Source organism: Eurytemora carolleeae, unplaced genomic scaffold (assembly GCF_000591075.1).
Source record: "Eurytemora carolleeae unplaced genomic scaffold, Eaff_2.0 scaffold11, whole genome shotgun sequence".
NCBI lineage: Eukaryota > Metazoa > Arthropoda > Copepoda > Calanoida > Temoridae > Eurytemora > Eurytemora carolleeae.
In genome coordinates, this window is record NW_019396030.1 from 528,892 (window position 1) to 545,576 (window position 16,685).

The 16,685-nt window shown below is 33.1% G+C and overlaps 2 protein-coding genes across 2 annotated transcripts; one reads left to right on the plus strand and one right to left on the minus strand.

Annotated features, from left to right (window-relative positions):
• The first annotated feature begins 211 nt into the window (after window positions 1–211).
• Window positions 212–4,121, plus strand: LOC111695914 (Krueppel-like factor 6). Its single transcript, XM_023465388.1, has 4 exons — window positions 212–676; window positions 1,062–1,706; window positions 2,099–2,199; window positions 3,177–4,121. The coding sequence occupies exons 2-4, from the start codon at window positions 1,389–1,391 to the stop codon at window positions 3,295–3,297; spliced, it is 540 nt and encodes a 179-aa protein (XP_023321156.1). The 5' UTR covers window positions 212–676; window positions 1,062–1,388; the 3' UTR covers window positions 3,298–4,121.
• A 3,775-nt stretch (window positions 4,122–7,896) lies between these two features.
• Window positions 7,897–15,508, minus strand: LOC111695852 (T-cell activation inhibitor, mitochondrial). Its single transcript, XM_023465312.1, has 16 exons — window positions 15,504–15,508; window positions 15,260–15,325; window positions 14,771–14,945; window positions 14,256–14,336; window positions 14,044–14,112; window positions 13,624–13,812; window positions 12,753–12,780; window positions 12,066–12,132; window positions 11,858–11,913; window positions 10,901–10,983; window positions 10,504–10,596; window positions 9,845–9,912; window positions 9,156–9,229; window positions 8,927–9,037; window positions 8,185–8,267; window positions 7,897–8,040 (listed from the first exon to the last, which is right to left on the minus strand). The coding sequence occupies exons 1-16, from the start codon at window positions 15,506–15,508 to the stop codon at window positions 7,915–7,917; spliced, it is 1,374 nt and encodes a 457-aa protein (XP_023321080.1). The 3' UTR covers window positions 7,897–7,914.
• Between the last annotated feature and the right edge of the window lie 1,177 nt (window positions 15,509–16,685).

Genomic DNA, 16,685 nt, shown 5'->3' on the forward strand with positions numbered 1-16,685 from the left:
ACTCTACTTCCTTTTGTCGTATACTTTACACAGAGCTCGAAATTGTTAACTGGATGTGGATCTAAATATAGATATAGCCTGTATATATATAATAATGCATTCACGCAATATTTCTGAGGTCTGATGCTATTGGTTTGAAAGTCCAGCTTAAAGACAAGTACGGGGCTTGTGATTATGGTGTGCATAGATTCCGCACTCCCTTCAGGACCTTTCGTTTTTACCTTGATTTATGCCGAAAGTAAGTAAAGTGTTAAAAGCGGTCAAATGATATGTAAAAATCATTTTATTTTATATGTTTAAACATCACAGAAAAGGGCGTCAAAGAATCAAGCAAACGCGCAAAGAAAAATGAAAATTGGTAAGAATATACCAAGATTTGAATAATGATTGACGATCATGGTTTTTTCACAAGATTGCTGAAATATCCACGATGGTCGCTCTATAAATGAATCTTCGAGTCAACACGTAACACTGAGAACTCTGTTACGTTTCTACTCTATGGCTAGAGGTGGGTGTGTCGGCCTGGGGCTAAAGATGGGATAGAATGGTTAAGGATGACCAGACCCTACAGTTGAGGGTACACTTCACAGATCTACACAGTTGCTAGGGTATACTCAAACCTACATACAGTGAATCCCATCAAAACAGCTTATGGAGTTCCCAACATTATATAAAGGTGGAATAAATTAGTTTTTCTTTTAAATTAATACGCAAAAATGGATTTAACTTTTAAGAAAGTAATATTTGTAATTAGAAATAATTTATTTATTCTGAAAATTGGAGTCAAGATAAACGTTGTGGAACTATAAATTTTATGCAATTTTGATGCTTAAAAAATAAACCTGTTATCTGTTAAATTAGGGAACTTAAGGTCGTATTATTTAAGAGGCATAAGTATTTACAAATTATAAAGATTTTGATGCAAAAACCTGAAGTACCCCTGGAGGATGATTTAATTTTGCATTTAAATTCACAATTAATTTTAATTTCTACGTTTGTACGTGAAAAGAAATTTGTATGAAACCTTAAATTAAGGAATTTAATCGACTTAAATATTTTAGATTGCAGAATTGAAGAGTCTGGTTTCCATTTCTCTAGTTGTCGGCCTCAAGTTTTTCTCCTCTGTGACCCCTTTATCACAAGGAATTGATTAGTCAATAAACTAAAAAACTGCAATATGATAGTTGAACAATATCTAAGAGTTCTGAGGCCTGAACCTGAACATTCATCTTATCGATAGGATGTAGTTCAGGGATCTAGAATCTGCAAGGAGATGGAGTGGAGAAGAGTAGAACTTTTCTGGTTTAACAATCAATCCAATATATTGTAAATTCGAGGAATCCAGAAAAAATTTAAAACCTTTAATTAACAGCTTCGACAATATAATAATGAAGGAAGGAAAGCAGGATCTGAATAAAACTAAATGTTTAAAAGAGGAAATAAAATTGGATCAGGAGGAGCCCGTGGATCTTAGCATTAAATTTAAAAACATTGCGAACACAAAGAACTTTGAAAGCCCAGGACCAGAAGACGATATGGATGATCATACTATCTGTATCGATCTAGGTCCAGTAGACCTCAGCAAGAGATCTTTAGATATGAATTCAGATAATCCGTCCTCGCTTCAAGTTTTAACGTTGAATGATTTGGCTGGATCTGGTTCTCAACGTAAAGAACATAAATGTGATTTCTCCGGCTGTGATAAGGTGTAGTTTATTTCTTTAAAGCGTAAAGGCTAGTTGGTGGTTTAAAGTTGTTTCATTCAAAATTTTTACATTTATTTTTATTTCTATACATTTCCAGCGTCTTAACCATTGAAGTGAAGATTTTCAAATTTTCGAAAATATACGGGTCTTGCAAAATTGGCGTTGCTCTACCATACTTTGACTCAAGACCCCCATCATTATCCCCCCCCCCTTCTAAATACAAAGCTATGTAAGAACTAGATCACCAGTTTTTTGGGTTAACAAGCTTTTCCTAAGGTCCCATAAAATGGATTTTAATTTAACGTATAAAAGTTTTTAATAGCTACTCATCTTTTGTAAAAAATATGTTTGAATTATTTTCGATATATAGTTGACTAATTTTTTCAATTCAGGTTTATACAAAGAGCTCTCACTTAAAAGCTCATAAGAGAAGCCACACAGGAGAGAAACCCTACAGGTGCTCCTGGGAAGAATGTCATTGGAAGTTTTCAAGGTGGAAATTTAATTCAAACTTTTGTTCAACTTACATTATACAACATCTGTAAAACATTGAGCTATGAAGAGTAATATTTCTCCTGAGATGAAAATTTATGAATTAGATGAGAGTCTCATTGGATAAAACTTCATAAAATTTCATAATATACAGACTTCAATAACTTTCAATAAAAATAACCAGTTTATGAGCCCGATTAATATTGATCCGCATTAATAAGTCTAAAACTACCGTGATATTGTTAAGTAATGGACGTTTCTAAGGGTGACCCTAAAATCCTTGACCTTCAAATTTTTAGGAAGCATTCTAGTGTAAAACTTGGCATTTTAGCATAATTTTGTGTATGGTCCCACTATACTATACTAAGTTTTTTTTACCCTTTTCAGCTAAAATGTTAAAACTCAGTCAACTTTAAAACTTTTTTTAAGGTGTCATCTTTAAGTTCATCATGGCAAAAGTAAATGATAAAAGATAGTGTTTTGAGGCAATTTCCCCCCTTTTTGCTCCTGCTTAGCCAAATAATGCCACCTTTATGAAAATATTTGTTTATTTAAATATATCCATTGATGATCTACAAGCTTTCGAAGTTTCTAACTTTTAAGTNCATTCTACCCTGCCCCACCCTTTTTCGAGGGTCAAATACTATTATTTCTTCATTAGGCACTTTATGCATACCTCCCCCCCACCCATCCCTTCTCTGAAATATGATAATTATAATAAGTACGGAGTGTCTGCTTTAGTCCTGAACTGGTAAAATAATCACAAAGTGGTTTCATACATAACTATTCAGGCTTCCCCATTTTCCCGAGGTGAGATTTCCTAAATTTCATCTTTAGGATACAAAGACGATTGAACAAATTTAAAAGGCATGAACTGTCACTGAACGAAACCACATTTAATGCCGTACATGTTTATAAATACGAACATAGTATTAATCACGCGTATTTAACTTCATTTGATAATATTTATGCTTTTAGATCTGACGAGCTAACCAGACATTTTCGCAAGCACACAGGAAACAAACCATTTAAATGTCCGCTCTGTACAAGATCCTTCTCAAGATCTGATCATTTAGCACTACACATGAAGAGGCACTAGAGTCCTCTGATAATCTTGCACTACACATGAAGAGAAACTAGTCCAGTAGTCCTCTGATCATCTAGCACTAAACATGAAGAGAAACTAGTCCAGTAGTCCTCTGATCATCTAGCACTAAACATGAAGAGAAGCTAGTCCAGTAGTCCTCTGATCATCTTGCACTACGCATGAAGAGAAACTAGTCCAGTAGTCCTCTGATCATCTAGTACTACACATGAAGAGAAACTAGTCCAGTAGTCCTCTAATCATCTAGTACTACACATGAACAGAAACTAGTTCAGTAGTCCTCTGATCATCTAGCAATACACATGTAGAGAAACTAGTTCAGTAGTCCTCTGATCATCTAGTACTACACATGAACAGAAACTAGTCCATTAGTCCTCTGATCATCTAGCACTACACATGAAGAGAAACTAGTCCAGTCGTTCTCTGATCATCTAGCAATACACATGTAGAAAAACTAGTTCAGTAGTCCTCTGATCATCTAGTACTACACATGAAGAGAAACTAGTCTAGTAGTCCTCTGATCATCTAGTACTACACATGAAGAGAAAATAGTCCAGTAGTCCTCTGATCATCTAGCACTACACGTGAAGAGAAACTAGTCCAGTAGTCCTCTGATCATCTAGCACTACACATGAAGAGACAATTCTAGAAGTAGGTTATTATTTAGCACTGCACAACACATGACCACTAGTAAAGTAGTCCTGCGACTAATTTAATGTTGCAAACCCATGAACTATTACGTACAAAGATGAATAGATTATATTTCGTTTTGGAATTTGTGTTTATTTACTCATCAGTCAAATAAAAAGTTGATTTTATACCAGCTCCAAATTTTTTGTTTTGTAACATTTTACGATGGTCTGAATTTACAGTTATAGTTAAATTATCACATACAACAGCCTGCGAGTTAAGACTATCCAAATACCTATGATTCGTCAATATTTCGGGTGCTTTAAGAACGTAATTTAAGGTACTTTGTAATGTGTATTGGGCGGGTATGTTTCAATTGATGATATAGACAATATATATGACAATGGTTTAGAAGTAAAATTATTTTAATGAAGAAATATTGTCAACTAAAAAGCATAAAGTTGTCTCAACAACAACATTGACAGTGGTCTGAATTACAAAAAGTCGCAAAGCTTTCTTCTCAACTTTTATAATCTTTTCTCATACAAAATACAAACTGTTCCCGGCGTTTAGATTATTATTCCTGTGCATAGTTACCCCGCAGTTTACCCGCTTTTGGTATTAAATCATAATTTTAGCTTTAGTGCCCGGCGTTCCTTAAAAAATTTCAGCCAATTCGGTCCAGTCGTCTGGCCAGATACAGAGTCGAGAGCATATATATATATAAATATTTAAACAGTGTGTCTCAATAAACATGGGAATTGGAAGACGATTTTAAAAGTCTTTGTAACTAGTTTCATACATAGTATGCCTTCTAGGAATCCGTAGATATATTGTCTGCTGGAGGTGGATAATCCGTAGATATATTGTCTGCTGGAGGTGGATAATCCGTAGATATATTGTCTGCTGGATGTGGATAATCCGTAGATATATTGTCTGCTGGAGGTGGATAATCCGTAGATATATTGTCTGCTGGATGTGGATAATCCGTAGATATATTGTCTGCTGGAGGTGGAATGTGCTTGTTAATGTTTTGATTGCATAATTTTAAACTTAATAAATGTGAATTCCTGCATACATTCAAACACAGTACAGTTGTTCCTTTTAATGTTACAGAACATCATTCAACATTTTGCAGAGTAAAAAACAGTTTATTATTCTTAACGAATACGATTTCGATTTCGTCTTATAATTCCTAGGTTTATTGTTTTTATAATATACAGACATAATCAGAAAGACTCAGAATTGATTTATAATTTATCAGAAAACTTAACAATCTAATTTTACAAACATAGTTAATGAAACGATAATAACAGAATAGCCCTAGTCCTGCTTATTCCAAAATGTGGTCTGCCTTTATTATGCGTTTAAATTACCCGAGTCGTCTGAATAACTGACAATTAATTCCGGGTCTTTCTGGCTATGATATGATATCATATCATATCATACAGCTATGGATGCGTTCAACAGCTCCTTGACCTACAAGGGGTATGCCATCACAATCCCTTATAGGTGAAGGCTTTTCAACTTGACATATTTTTATCCTAACGTCGGACACACGACCGAAGGAATTGAGTTTTTGCCACAAACTCTGAGTTTCAAATCTCTACATCTTTGCAACCCATTGTCGTACACCTTAGTTATTTCAAATAATGAATTATGTTAGATCAAATGATGTAAGTTTGAAATATCAAAGGTATACACCATCGGATTCATAAGATATAGGGATTAGAAATTTGAGTTTGTGGCAAAGACTCCTTTGAGCCCTGTATATGCATATGAGCGAATAGCTTTATTTCATACATAGATAAACAGCACGGAACTGAGAAGAAAATAAATACATTTTAATCCTACCAATACTACAGATAATCAAAGGAAAATTAAGAAATATTTTATTAAGATCCAATTTTTAACAAAGTTGTTTATCACCAGAACATCTGAGTTGGAGCCGGAGAACCAAACAGATGTCTCCAGGATTTAGGAATATTCATCTTCTTATCAGTCTCCTTAAACACAATCAGCTGGTTTAGATAATCAGCCAGCATTAATCCATCAGGGGAATTATCTCCCTCTGAAGAGAACTTGAGCAGGACGGATAGATGAATTCCTTGACTCCGACAGGTTTCATAAACCCGCTTAGCAACACCACCACCAGGGATAAATACTTCCTCGCCTTCCTCTCCTATATTCATTCCTAGACACTCGGCTTTATATCAATATAGTTCATATTAAAAAAATGTTGTTTTTAAAGCAGACAATTTGAATTTTTTACCGGAAGAAATACTCATACATAGATACCATTTACTCGTTTGTTTTCCCTGTTTACATTTAATCAGAAAATGGATCTGTTTCAGTTTGTTACAAATTGACATATTCCTGGAAATCTATCTCTTAGTTCAAGTTTGATGAATTCTGTTGGAACTTTTCTATCCCATGAAGTCAGATATCTTAACGGAGATCCTAAAATTAATTCAATTTAGACATATAAAGTGACCTCATAGACGTAACTTCGCGTGACCCTCCATTTATAGATTTCAGAACTGTATCCATTTACCGTTAATCTGATCATCGAAGACGGAAATATTTTTTTTCCTAGCTGAATATTAAGTGGAATTCGTCTCATTTTAATACGAAAATAGATAATTTCTTTTCATTGATTTTCTAATTTCAGGGAAAATTAGTTCCAAAACTAACACTTGGTCCATTTCTAACACTAGAAATGGACCAAGTCTGCAAAGTTATCTTTTCCAAGTGTAAATATCTTTCAAGCCGAGTTGAACAAAACAAACAAAATATGTCAACTTAAACCAATAAGGTGTGAGAATTAGTTTTTGATGATGTTTGATTTCATTTTCGAAAATATCCCTATTTCCGTACATTTTTTTAAAATCCGCACAATCCGTACATTTTAAAAATAAATCCATACAAAAAAAAGAAAAAAATGTTCATGCGAAAAAAGTCATAATCGAAAAAAAATGTTTTTCAGGGCTAAAAGTCCCTATACTATGAAACAATATCCGTACATTCCGTAACATTATTTGGTAAAATAAAAAATCCCATTTTGGCCACCCTGTATTCCATTAAAATTGGACATGCCACTCTACAAAATGGAGGGTCTACAGTACACTGTACAGTGGTAAAAACATGTCACCATTTAATCATGTCTCAAGTATGTAGGAAAGGTCAAAATTTTAATTTTAGTTAAGTAACTTTTCTAACTTTATAAAACTATAATTATTCTAAGCTTCCCACCTAATATCTGTGAATCAATTCTCTCATGTGAATGAGAACTTCCAAGCAGGATAAACTCGGAGCAATCGTTTTTCTAAACGTTTGCATGGTTTAAATTTAAAATTATAAATTTATTTGATCAAGCTAGCAGAGTACGTAATCAGGGGCGGATACAGGATTTGAGTGAGGGGGGGCAAGATTTTTTAGGAACCAAAAAATTAATAATTTGGAACAAAAAATCGTGCCGCAGGCGAAATTTTTTTTTGACTTAAAAGACTCAAAAAGAGTCAAAATTAATGATTAAAGACTAAAAAACTAGATTTTTAACTTTTCACACATTATAGTTTNCAATGGCAGAGCAGTATACTGGTCACGTGTCTCCGCCTGTATCACGTGACCACTTTACTGCACTGCCATTGGTGGAATTTCTGGTCAAGTAATACGGACGTAAAAATAATATTATGAATGAAATCTATTGAAAATAGAAACAACAAATATAAAAGTAAACCTAAATTACAATTAGCTTTTTTCTGGGATATCATCGTTTTCAGATTGGTTGCTTATTTGCTGAATATGATCTGTTTAAACCCACTACTTTTATACAAAATTGTATATGTATTAATTTTCGTATAGATTTGACACAGTTTTATATCAATTTCTCGAGACAGGAACATCAGATATGACTTTCATGGGTCGCGATCAAGAGCTAAAGTGATTAGCTTTCAGCCTATACCCCCTTTCATTTTTCCTTTACTGTCCCTTTAATTTAATAATTTGTGTATTTTTTCCTACTTCAAGATAATTGGCTACCTGGCCAGGGAGAATACCAGATCTGAGCTGGAAAATTATCAATTTCTTCTCATCTACACGATACACCTGAATATTTACTATTTAGAAATATGGAGGACGTAAAAACATCCAATCTCGCCAATACATATAATAAAGAATAATTCATGGGTAGATTTTATGCTGAAAAAAAGGATAAAAGTAAATGTAAATGATGGCGGATGGCTGGTATACCTGGAGTGCAGTGGAGAGATTTGAACCTGAAACTGAGTCTACAGGGTCAGAACTCACGACTGGGATTAAAGACGGGTGCAGAACTAAAAAGTTTCCAGTTAAAGAAGAGAAGATTTTCAGGATAAATAATAAAATGAAAGGGGTTTTCTCAGTACTAAATAAATCCCCATTCCCCTATAAAGAATAATGCCCTGGCAGAGGAATTATTTATTGTTTTGGTGGTTTCGCTTAGATGCCATTTCTTGTACAGGGTGTCCAATAAACATGGGAATTCAGTGACAACTTTTATTTCATCTTCGATCCATGCGGCGATATTTGTTCATGAACTCAATTATTGAAGTATTCCAGCTTAAACATATGAAATCGAAAATGCCTGGTCTTCAGATTTTTGAAATGTAGTCTACCATTCTTGTATCTTCAAAATTGACGAAGATATTGAAAATTTGTGCAAATTTCAATTTATTTTAGAAATCAAAATTGTCTTAATATCTAATATCTTCGTCAAATTTGAAGTCACAAGCACTTAATGAAAACTCGTCAGACGTGCAGCCTCGTTTTTTTAACTTTCTTTGCCATGCATTAAATATCAGAAATACACGTCTCTCTATTATCATGTTTATTGGGACACCCTGTATCAGAAAAGCGAAATTATTTATTTGTTTTTTATAAACTGTCCAATAGGAAGACGACTTTAAGACTGGAGAAATGATTTCAAATATTCTTTTTTGGAGAAGTAATTAACCTGAAATAAACTCTACTATGAGAAAGCCTGGGGTTGAGGCAGGAATCTTAAAAACTCCTCCAGGAGTTAACATCAAGGAACATGCATCAGACTCAACACTCAAACTAAACTCTGAAACAATAAATGATATCTTAATATTTTGCGAGGTTTATTCGGTGAATTTCACATTTTATTTTAATAGCAAAAATTAATTCAAATTTCTTTTATAATGGAGTTTTCAAACTTATACCTGACAAGTCATGAGGCCAGGATCTTGGAAAATTGTTTCTAAGTTTGTAATCAGCTAATGTTGTCACAAGTTTCCTAAATATACCAGCATTTAGGAAATACTAGAAATGACTAAAACTTGGTCGTGAAACCACGGCGTTAGATCTAAACTATGTAGGGCGCCTTAATCTCAATGAGATCTGATAGCGTAGCGGTTAGATCAGGGAGTCCAAGGGAATTCTCAAGCTTTTTTAATTGAATTGAATACATCAAATAACTGAAAACTTAAAACAGACAATATATAATATTAATAATAACTTAGTCGGAATTTCCGTATATAACAGAAAAAAAAATGTTAACTGAACCAATTATTTAAATTTATAATTGAGATCGAAAAACGGTTTTAGGGTGATAAAAATGATGAGAAGCCTGCAGACAGAAGTAGAGATTTGTCAATGATTAAGTGTTTGAAGAATCGTGTAAAGAGAGTAAAGAAGAAAATTAGATTTGTATTGTAAGTACGGGGGGGGGGGTATTAGAGGAGGATGTGTGAACCAGTTCGATAAATGCATCTGATGAAGCAGGAACTGAGTTCAAACGTTGGTTTAAACCCGGAAGATTATCTGTACAGTATTTATAGAAGGGGCTGGAGAACATACTGCATTTAAATATGAATGTAAATAAGAAGAAATAAGAAGGGAGAAAATTTACCTTAATCTTGTTCTGTACTCTTCAACTAAAGTTGTACCATCATGGACCAACTGTATATCAAGCAAAGACTAAACATTTATCATATTATCTTAACAATGAGTATTTTTAGAGTAGCATTAATCAGTCTTTGACAATTCTTTGGATTTGGATCCCCAGTCCTGAATCTTTATTTCGTGTTTTTTCCAACGTTACTTATCTATGGAAAAATTTCTGAATTTCTTTGTCAATTGTATAAAGAGAGATCAAGATTTTTGAAAATTTCTAGTTGGTCAAACTTAGGGAACACGATAGTTAAATGTGTATTTCAGTTGAAATTTTTCCATTTGAAGCAAAAATATTGCAAATCCAGATCCTGAGCACTGGCTTATACTTAACTAATGGAAATAAAATATTACTTGCGTTAAAACTATGAAAAACAAACCAAACCAAAAATTAATAGTAAAATCTCAATATTGTCTTATCAATATAATAAAACAAGACATTCATATACATGTTGTGTATAGTCGCGATAATGAAATTTCTTGTGGACACTCATGGGTTGCCGGGGGTTGTTTCGAAATATATTTTTTTAAACATTTGTTTTTCAAAATTTTCAACGGGCAACGCCGGGTCCTCTAACTAGTTGTGTCTAAAAGAGTAAAATGTATGCATTTATTAACCTGAGAAACAGCACGTTGGTAGAGGGGAAGAAAGGAAAGCACCTTCTGAGACTTTTCAACATTGTTAATAATATTCAACCAGTTACTTCTTACCTAGTTAGGAGAAAGTTATCAATGTTGAAAATGAATACAAAGGGTTCTGAATTTTTTTCAGCTGTACAAGTATACATGAAAAAATAACTGTTAAGTTAGAAAAAATGTAACTATTCTATAAACTGTTGAACTTTCATACTAAAATATTACCAAAATCTTCAAAATCTAATCAGATTAATTTACTCCTTGTGAAGTTAAGACTTCTGTAATAACAAAATTATTTCGAACGGGTACTCCATAAAAAATCGAACCGGAAGATCACTTTCAATAAAAATCAATATCTACTGTGTGTAAGAATTGTTACCTCTCCACTATACAAAATTATATCTCCTACGACTGAGACTCCACTCCTCTTACCGAAGACTAGTTTTCTTCCAACCAAAGATTCTGTTAAAAATTAGTTTTTATCTATACGATATTTATCTTCAATTGTAGAAAACCAAGGATTTCTACGGAGTTCTCGACACACAAGTGACAAGTAAAGACTGATATTTATATATATTATATATGCATATTGTTAAAATGCGCAATTGTATTTATGAAAATCCGCAATCATGCTTCTGACGACTAAATGTGTCGAGCAATAACCAATCTTGATAAACAATAGACAATGTACTAGAACTTATGAAAAGAAGATATATGAATATTTAATATAAAATCATTTACACCATCCCCTCCTCAATAAATATTAATCTCAAAATTTTTAAAAAAGTTTACGTCATTTTTTTAAATCAAATTCGTTGGGAAGTTTTGAAAAAAAATGTAGCGTTTTCATCGCCAAATTTGATCTTTTTTTTGTGAAAATATTTTTAAAATCAGCTTTTAAAAAAATATCTCCGAGCGCGGGTATTCTTGATAGTAAATGTACTATTGTATCTGTATACCGATTTAGGTTAGTAAGCAAAAATAAAGGTCATGCATTTACAATTCATGTAAGTAGAATTTTACAAGAACAGAGTTCACAACACCCAAAAAAGATTGCCGTCGGTTGATTTCTGGTAATAAAAACTATAAATGTCATTATACTTTGGTAATGTCCCTCCTCATTTTCTGTATAAGAAGACATAGAGCGGAGAACTGAGCAAAGTGTTTAAATACAAAATTTGCATATGGAACAGTTTTCGACCAAGTAAATCATTATCCTACACTTAATTTTCCAGGGGTAATTAGGTTTCACAGTGTCAATTACCGTTAACACCTATATATATATATATATATACAATATACATTATTCTAACAAATAAAGGGCGTAAGAGCTCACCTTGAATATGAGAATGTTGTGTTGCCAGACAGTTGAATGCTTCAATAGATCCTCGTCTTCAAATAAAATGATTGAAGAAAAAACACATTAGAAATAAAATTTTGACAGATCTTATATTTTACAAAATCACAAAAAGGATTAGCGAAGTTTTGTAAAAAAAATGTATGATTTTTTTTATGAAAATGAAAACCCTTTTATTGGAAACTACCTGTTTAAAGTGTCCCATCCACAATCCCAAATAATATCCTTCATTTGGAAACTATAGCAGATTTCACCTAGATTTAAATAATTTTCAAGTTTGATAAATGTCTCATTCTATTTAAAACAGTACCCACTGAACGCCCTATTCCCCTCTTCAACTATAAAGGATACAATGACAATCATTACGGTCTTGGAAAATACGCCCGATCTTGATAAACCCAATCCTTCAACTAACACAACCACTACCCTCAGGGATGTATATTTTTCAGAATTACCCTTCACCCAATGGGGGGGGGCCTAATTTTTGATGATTTGGGAAAAAATGAAAAAAAAGAACATCAGAATGCAATTTTAAAATTCTTTTTTGATACTTTTTACCCAAAAATTCATTGATTTTCCCCAAAAAAATAATTTATTTTCATTAATACAACGAATAAAAACCATAAAAAATGTTTTCAAAAGGGGGAAAGGAGAAGAAAAATGATTCTCCCCTTTCCTACACTATTCCAAATAATCACATGTGATACGCCATGTATCAATGTTTCTATGTTTACCTTGTAATCTCTCTGTTTCTATGTTTACCTTGTAATCTCTCTGTTTCTATGTTTACCTTGTAATCTCTCTGTTTCTATGTTTACCTTGTAATCTCTCTGTTTCTATGTTTACCTTGTAATCTCTCTGTTTCTATGTTTACCTTGTAATCTCTCTGTTTCTATGTTTACCTTGTAANAGTGCAAAACAGGAAAAATATCTGTCTTAATAAACTATAATGTGTGAAAAATTAAAAATCTAGTTTTTTAGTCTTTAATCATTAATTTTAACTCTTTTTTGAGTCTTAAGTAAAAAAAAATTCACCTGCGGCGCGATTTTTTGTTCCTAATTATAAATATTTTTGTTCCTAAAAAATCTTGCCCCCCCCCCCTCACTTAAATCCTGTATCCGCCCCTGGCCTAAAGGTTGCATTTCAAGTGTAATTCTTTTTGTGATTGTAAAACTTGATTAATCTTTAAAAATACTTTACTTGTATCTTGTTGTTTACTTGTATGTTGTTGTTTACTTGTATGTTGTTGTTTACTTGTATGTTGTTGTATGTTGTTGTATGTTGTATGTTGTTTTTTAGTTTGTTTGTATCCTATAAACGTCGAAGCGGCTGAACCTATAAGTCAAAAATTTAAGTGGCAACTCACATAACCCCAGGAAAGGTTTATGCATGGTCTCAAATAAAAACATTGCCCTCCTACAAATTTCGATTTTATTAAAGTTTTGAAAATCCAAATTAAATGCTCACAGATATAGCTAGAATTAAAAGCTAAAATAAAAGAGACTAGTGTTTATTGATTTAAAACAAATAACTTTTTTTTCAGGCAAAGTTTAAATTTTTAACCTTTTATAAACCTTCCCTTGTTGGCACAAAAAAATGGGTCTGATCAGTTCCGCCGTTTAAATGTTTATTGGATACAGACAATCAGACACAAACAAGCCGAATTTATATACAAAGAAGTTCTCTTAGGTTGGTATATCCTATTAGTTTAGACAGAACCCTATAAATTGAGTTACAATCCAACAAGTTTATATTTACAGTGACACATTATATTTTGTATATTCACTCCTGTTCCTTTTTCCTTGTCAATATTATAATTCAGCCATGAGACGAAGGGTTGTCTGATGTCTGTTGCTGAGAACCCGAACCCGTTCTTCTTGTCATTGATCTCCTCATCAAACCTTTCTTCGAATCCAGAGACATCGTCAACAATCTGTATAATAAGTACAATTCAATGTCACGATTAGTTTTAATCGTCTTTTGAACAACACTGCCGACCCAGACTTCTCCCAACATCGGGATGTTCACAGGTACTTGACTGTCTCTTAAGTAAAATAACATTCCGCTCTGCTAAATTTTCACTTACAAATTGCGCAGTTTGATTTTAAAAGACGATATAAACAAAGTAGTGGTAAATAATCAAAACATTGTTTATTCAATTTACCTTTTTTGCGGAAGCCTTTTCCTGAGTCTTCTGGGATATTTTATCAACATACCCCGTAGGTAAACCAGCCTTAAAAAAGAAACATTTATTGCAAACAATTACGGTAGAAAAAAATTGTAAAACATGCAGCCTAAAAAAAGAACACTTTTATAATCATTTTTGTTTGGAGGAGGAAGAATGTCATGAGTTAGAAACTGTTGAGTGTTGACAACCTGTTTGAGAATGGTGAGAACTGTTCGCCGAATATTTTTCTCGTTTAGTCGAATACTAACAGACCTCAATACAAGCTTGTCCTACAAGAAATACGGGCATTATTATTTTATCTCTAAAAAGTGAACAAATTTTAAGCAAAAAATAAGCATTTTGCTTCATTCATACAACCAGAAAAAGAAAAAAGAAACGCTAACCAATGGAGAATAAATAAGTTTTACCTAGAATTTTATGTAGGGATTTTGGAATTTTTATCTCAAACCCCTGACATGGGTGGGGATGGGAGGGGAACATTCTTACCCTTTTTTGACTGACTAAGGTTTACCGCAAAAATTTTAAACCATTCTTAAAATACAAAATCAAAAAATTGCAAGATGCCTGCTCCCTCTTGTTGTGTCCCAATTTTCCAGGAGACGAACGTCCCCCCTCCCAACTCAAGCGGCCTTCGGTTTTCTTCTTTTAAGTTCAACCAATTATCTTTCTCTTTATACCATGGAAAGTTGTTTGAAAAAAAAACCTTTTCTTCTTGTGTCCTTGGTTTAATGAAAAACGTCACATCTTTGGGATTGGGTATTTTTCTCTCTGTCAGAAAGTCAACATAGTTCTTCAAGGTCTTGAGACTTTTCTCGTTCTGTTCTTGTGCTTCTGGATGTTTACCGAAGAGGTCGGGATGAACAAGAAAGTAGAACGGCCTGGTAATACAGTTTTTTTAATTTTAAAATCTTGCATGCCCGATTCAGAACGGAATCCCCGTTACCTTTCCTGAGTAACTCTGAGGATTTCTATCTTATAAATGGTTAAAACTGTCAATTTTCTATGTTGTTTCTGCTGCTGGTATTCACAAATTGTTAGTTTTCAGAGGAAAAATATCTCTTATAATTTTTCTAAGGCGAAGGGTAAGGGCAACTTTATGGATCGGATGGTCAATAGAAATTTCATCGAAAATCATTTAAGATACTATACGTACAATGTACATTGTACAATGTAGATACAAATTATGTGTTACCTGAGTGCATTTGAAACTTCATGGGAAGACAAAGATCGAACCCACACGCACACTCCCACTCCAGTCCTAACATCAATTCATATAATCCTCAATGTGTATAATCTAAGATGATGGGATTATGGTTTGTTTCTCATTAATATGAATTAGGACTTTTCATAAACTGGTTTAAAGTAAATAATCAACATAAATTAAAAACGATTTCACAAGCCCGGCCTTTCTACCTAGCTCATAAGATAAGAATTACAACATTTACATAAATCGTTAGTTTTAAATAAAACAAGTATTCCTTTTTTCAATCCCAACTTAGTATATAGTCCCTAGAAGTCTGACTGATTGATTGATTCCACGTTGGTTTAACTTTGAAAAAAAAAATTATTACCTTTTATGGACTTAATTTTATAAACCGAGATACCTGGTTTTATTTTGATGACCCGTAAGCTAGGAGCCTTAATTTATGTGACCTAAAGTTGATTAGAATTTCGATTGAAGTGCAATTGAGGGGATAATATCAATGTAGGGCCTTTAGTGTAGTTGAGTAAGTAAATGTTTCTCAGAAAGATAGATGCTCCAGTCGACTGTCTATTTATTTGTTTGGTGTCTAATCTTTCAATCTACGCACAACTGCTGTACTACATTTCAGACCTGATAGTTAACCTTGTGAGCGCAGCACCCGGTCGCACCCCAAGCCCCCAAGCCCCGGAAATTGTCTAATTTGGATTTTCCTAATACACTAAAGATTGTGAACATTAAATTTCTATAAGCAATAATTTTTAGACGCAACTAAAAGAACCCNTCTTCACTTGAACAATTCAAAGTTTAATTCAAAAATTGTTATCATTCTTTATAGTGTATGGGGTCCGAAACAATTGTTATACTAAAGCTGCTCCCTCAGAATCATTATATTTTATTGAATGCCTGTCGAATTTTACAGCTATTTTATAACGTAGAAACCTATTTTTCAATAAAAGTGTGTTAACTTTAAAAAAAAGTTTTAAAAGTGTCTTTGCCCCTAGAAAAAAAATCTGCACTAAACCTGCCGAATAAGTATAAAAACAGCCTAGGTAAGTAATTAGTGGAACATAATACCCATGTCAGGAGAAACACCACCTCCTTTGAGTTAAAAACTAAATTCTGAAAATTTTGACGCGCCCCATTTATCTCTCTGATCATTTCAAAACGTTATGCCCTTCTATTTTAAAATTTCTACGGGCTACGGGCCTAAAAATAATTGACATGACCTTTTTCTGAAATCTTTAGCTCCTATGCTGAAGTTTAATTTTAATCAACGAATTTTTGAGTTTAAATATAGGCTCTGGGGAAGAATTTTGAGCTAATTCACCTAAAACAAGATTAAGTTTCACATTGTCCCTCTAATCATGCTTTTTTATTTAAATAACCTTGTAAAAACAAATTTACTATTTTTAAT

Excerpts from the sequence above, each read along its gene's own strand:
- LOC111695914 (XM_023465388.1), top strand. The coding sequence starts at position 1,389 with ATGAAGGAAGGAAAGCAGGATCTGAATAAAACTAAATGTTTAAAAGAG. Across the intron at positions 1,707-2,098 it reads ATTTCTCCGGCTGTGATAAG|GTTTATACAAAGAGCTCTCA; the intron begins GTGTAGTTTATT and ends TTTTCAATTCAG. Across the intron at positions 2,200-3,176 it reads TGTCATTGGAAGTTTTCAAG|ATCTGACGAGCTAACCAGAC; the intron begins GTGGAAATTTAA and ends TTATGCTTTTAG.
- LOC111695852 (XM_023465312.1), bottom strand. Across the intron at positions 11,914-12,065 it reads GGATGGGACACTTTAAACAG|ACGAGGATCTATTGAAGCAT; the intron begins GTAGTTTCCAAT and ends TTTTATTTGAAG. Across the intron at positions 9,230-9,844 it reads GAGTACAGAACAAGATTAAG|GAAACTTGTGACAACATTAG; the intron begins GTAAATTTTCTC and ends TGGTATATTTAG.